Consider the following 2,915-nt stretch of genomic DNA (forward strand, 5'->3'; position numbering starts at 1 on the left):
TGGTTAACTGGAGGTTCTACAGGGACTGGTTCTGTCAAAAGAAGGCAGTGACTGAACCTCTGAATGTGCAACATAATCAATCCTGACATCAGCTGCTCATCAATAATTCCACTGAATGACTGATTGATCAGGTGTCACATATTTACCCGTATGACAGACAGACAGACAGACAGACAGACAGACAGACAGACAGACAGGGACTCACTTGCCCACGAAGTTCTCCAGCACCGAGCTCTTCCCGGCGCTCTGGCCGCCCACCACCGCGATCTGCGGCAGGTCGAGGGTCGCGTTCTGGCCGATGGCGCTGAAGGCGTCCTGCAGCTGGTTCACCAGCGGGATGAGATCCTCCATCCCCCGGTTCCCCATGACGGACAGGCGGGGAGGCGGAGGCCGACGGGCGGCGGAGAGAGGGAGAGGGACGGAGGCTGCTGGAGCTCAGTCCGTGAGACCGGCGGCGGTGAGACCGGCGGTCCGTCCGTCTGAGTGACGTCGCGCTGCAGCGGATTGATAACCTGATCAGAGAATCGATCAGTGATTGGTGCTGATGCTGATGAGGATGAAGATGCTCCAGCTGTGACCTTCAGCTGCTGCTGCTGCAGGAAAGCACACACTGATGACACACAGACACACACCGACACACGCACACATCCGGGATGGACCTTCACAATAAAAGCCCAACATGGCGGCATTAAACTAAATGAATCCCAATGAAACCCTTCTTAAACAGTTTGTTTCAGTTTGTAGAAAGATGTTCCATCATCAGATGGAGAAAGATGTTCCACACGCACTGATCCATGCTGCATTTATGTATTGATCCAGGAGGTTGGACTTTAAATTCAGATTTGGTGTATTTTTCTAATGGATCCAGACGTCACTGATAAGTTCACGGACTGTCAGAAAGTTTAAATTATGCTGATTCTTTTTGTTCCGACAGTTTCTGTCTGATGAATTGTTCTGGAGATTTTTTAAAGATTTTCTGTCTTTCATACCCTCTGGCAAGATATGAGATCAGAAACGTCCTGCAGCTCGAGTTGGTTCTGTCTGCAGAGCCGGAGTCTGCGTTCTCAGGACCGACGGGACCGATGAGACCAGTAAGACCAGTAAGACCAGTAAGACCGGTGGGACCAATGGGACCAGTAGGACCAATGACACTGATGGGACCAATGGGACCGGGGTGAGCCACAACAAGTCACAGCCTTCCTGTCCATGATGGGCGACAGTCACAACGTGCTCCTGATGGTGAATCGTTCTATTGCTGTGAACGGTTCTGACGTGTTCCTCTGAGCTGTTGGTGACCACTGAGTTTAAAGTTTAAAGTCGTCATTAAACCTGCCGTCACGTGTGATGAAAGCTCGTTTGCTGATTTGTTTCACTGAGTCAAAGTGAGATGTTGTGGGCTCAGCTCCAGATGATGATAATTAACTACAGCATGTGAATTCATACTTGATCAGATGATAGCAGCGTGTTCATGATGTCCGTCTGTCACTACAAGCAGCAACAGCCTTCAGTGTGGATGTTCTATACTCACTGTTTAAGGATGTTCATCAAGTTCAGCTGTGTGAACTGGTCCCAGTTTAACCCAGAGGTGCTGATGCTGGGTTCCTCTGAGAGCTGCTGGTTCTCTCATAGTTTACTGAGAACCTTTATGGAGCTCATTTGTCAGTTGTTCCTCCTGGTACCGGTCCAAGTGTGGCTGTAGAAATGTTCAACAGTCTGTTCATAGTGGCAGTTTGTAATGCTGAAATGTTTAGTGTGTCGTCGGTCCAGTTCTAGGATCGGCTCAGGTTTAGGTTCATGTATGTTTGCACAGTGAGCTAATAAAGGTCCATCCTGACCAAGGTGCACATCAGAAGCCAGCGAGGGAGACCCTTCCCCCTACGGACCACCAGACAACACACCGCTGCTTGTTCTGTCGCTCTAGTTTGTAAAATTGAGAAAAATAAAAGAGTGAGCTCTGTCCAGTCCATCAGATGCATCAGCGCTGTGTCTGCTTCCACGTCTGTCTCAGGAGCTCCTGAGCGACGGCAGTCACTGGACACGCTTCCTTTTCTCGTGTGTGCAGATTGTATTAAATATGTGCCTCCAGGGTTGCTCTTGTGTTTGCCTCTGTCCAGCCTGGCAGGCCGTCCTGCTGGACATCCAGAGGCCACAGCAGCTGGTTCTGATGCTGTTTTACCTGATAATAAGTACGTTCATGACACCATGTCTCAGCAGCCACTTACTGGAATCAGCAGTTTTTAGGGTGGAACAAACCTTCAAACCTACAAGCACGTGGACATGAAGTCTGCTATAAACGGATAAACCTGTCATCCGAGTGAAGTGGTGACGTTAGCCATCCTCTACGGCTGCAGGTGGCGCTGTCCCAATGGTCCTGTTGGTGCAGCTCAGACCGACCTGCTCTTACTGTGAAGGAGCAGCGCCACCGTCAGACCACAGGAGGCGCTGCAGGCCGATACAGTAACACACTGATGATCCACAGGCAGATGGAGCTGAGCTGAGCCTGAAGAGCATCGAAGGATTCTGTTTGCTCACCTTTGTGCTGCACTGTTTCCAGAAATCACAAAACTTTGAGGCTAAACTTGATCTGATGAGAATCCAACCTGAAGAACGTCTGAAACAAAAACAGGAACTTTTGTCTTTTCACCTCTTTGTTTAATTTCACATTAATTCTGCTTCATCAGGACACACACACCGAGGTCTGCACATGCTGTGGAACCAACACAGCTGCTGGTCAGACAGCAGGAACCCTCAGCAGAACCTGGAGCTTCTCCAGCAGAACCTTCTTCACACACTGACTCAGCAGCTTCTGACTCTGGAGGCACTTTGAAGTGAACAAAGCTGAAAAAGATTCTGAACAAACATGTTCATCACCAGTTACTGCACTCACTCACTCACTCACTCACTCACTCACTCAC

General features: G+C 49.6%; 1 protein-coding gene across 1 annotated transcript in view; it reads right to left on the minus strand.

Annotated features, from left to right (window-relative positions):
• The window catches only part of LOC103370614 (dynamin-1-like), a gene marked incomplete at its 3' end in the record, with an annotated part of 11,414 nt that extends 11,048 nt beyond the window's left edge, over positions 1–366 (minus strand). The window contains exon 1 of the mRNA XM_008299732.1: positions 206–366. Within this exon, the coding sequence (XP_008297954.1) occupies positions 206–366 (161 nt within the window). The remainder of the gene's footprint in view (positions 1–205) is intronic.
• Positions 367–2,915: the final 2,549 nt, after the last annotated feature.

The sequence above is a fragment of the Stegastes partitus genome, unplaced genomic scaffold (assembly GCF_000690725.1).
Source record: "Stegastes partitus isolate 25-593 unplaced genomic scaffold, Stegastes_partitus-1.0.2 Scaffold1452, whole genome shotgun sequence".
NCBI lineage: Eukaryota > Metazoa > Chordata > Actinopteri > Pomacentridae > Stegastes > Stegastes partitus.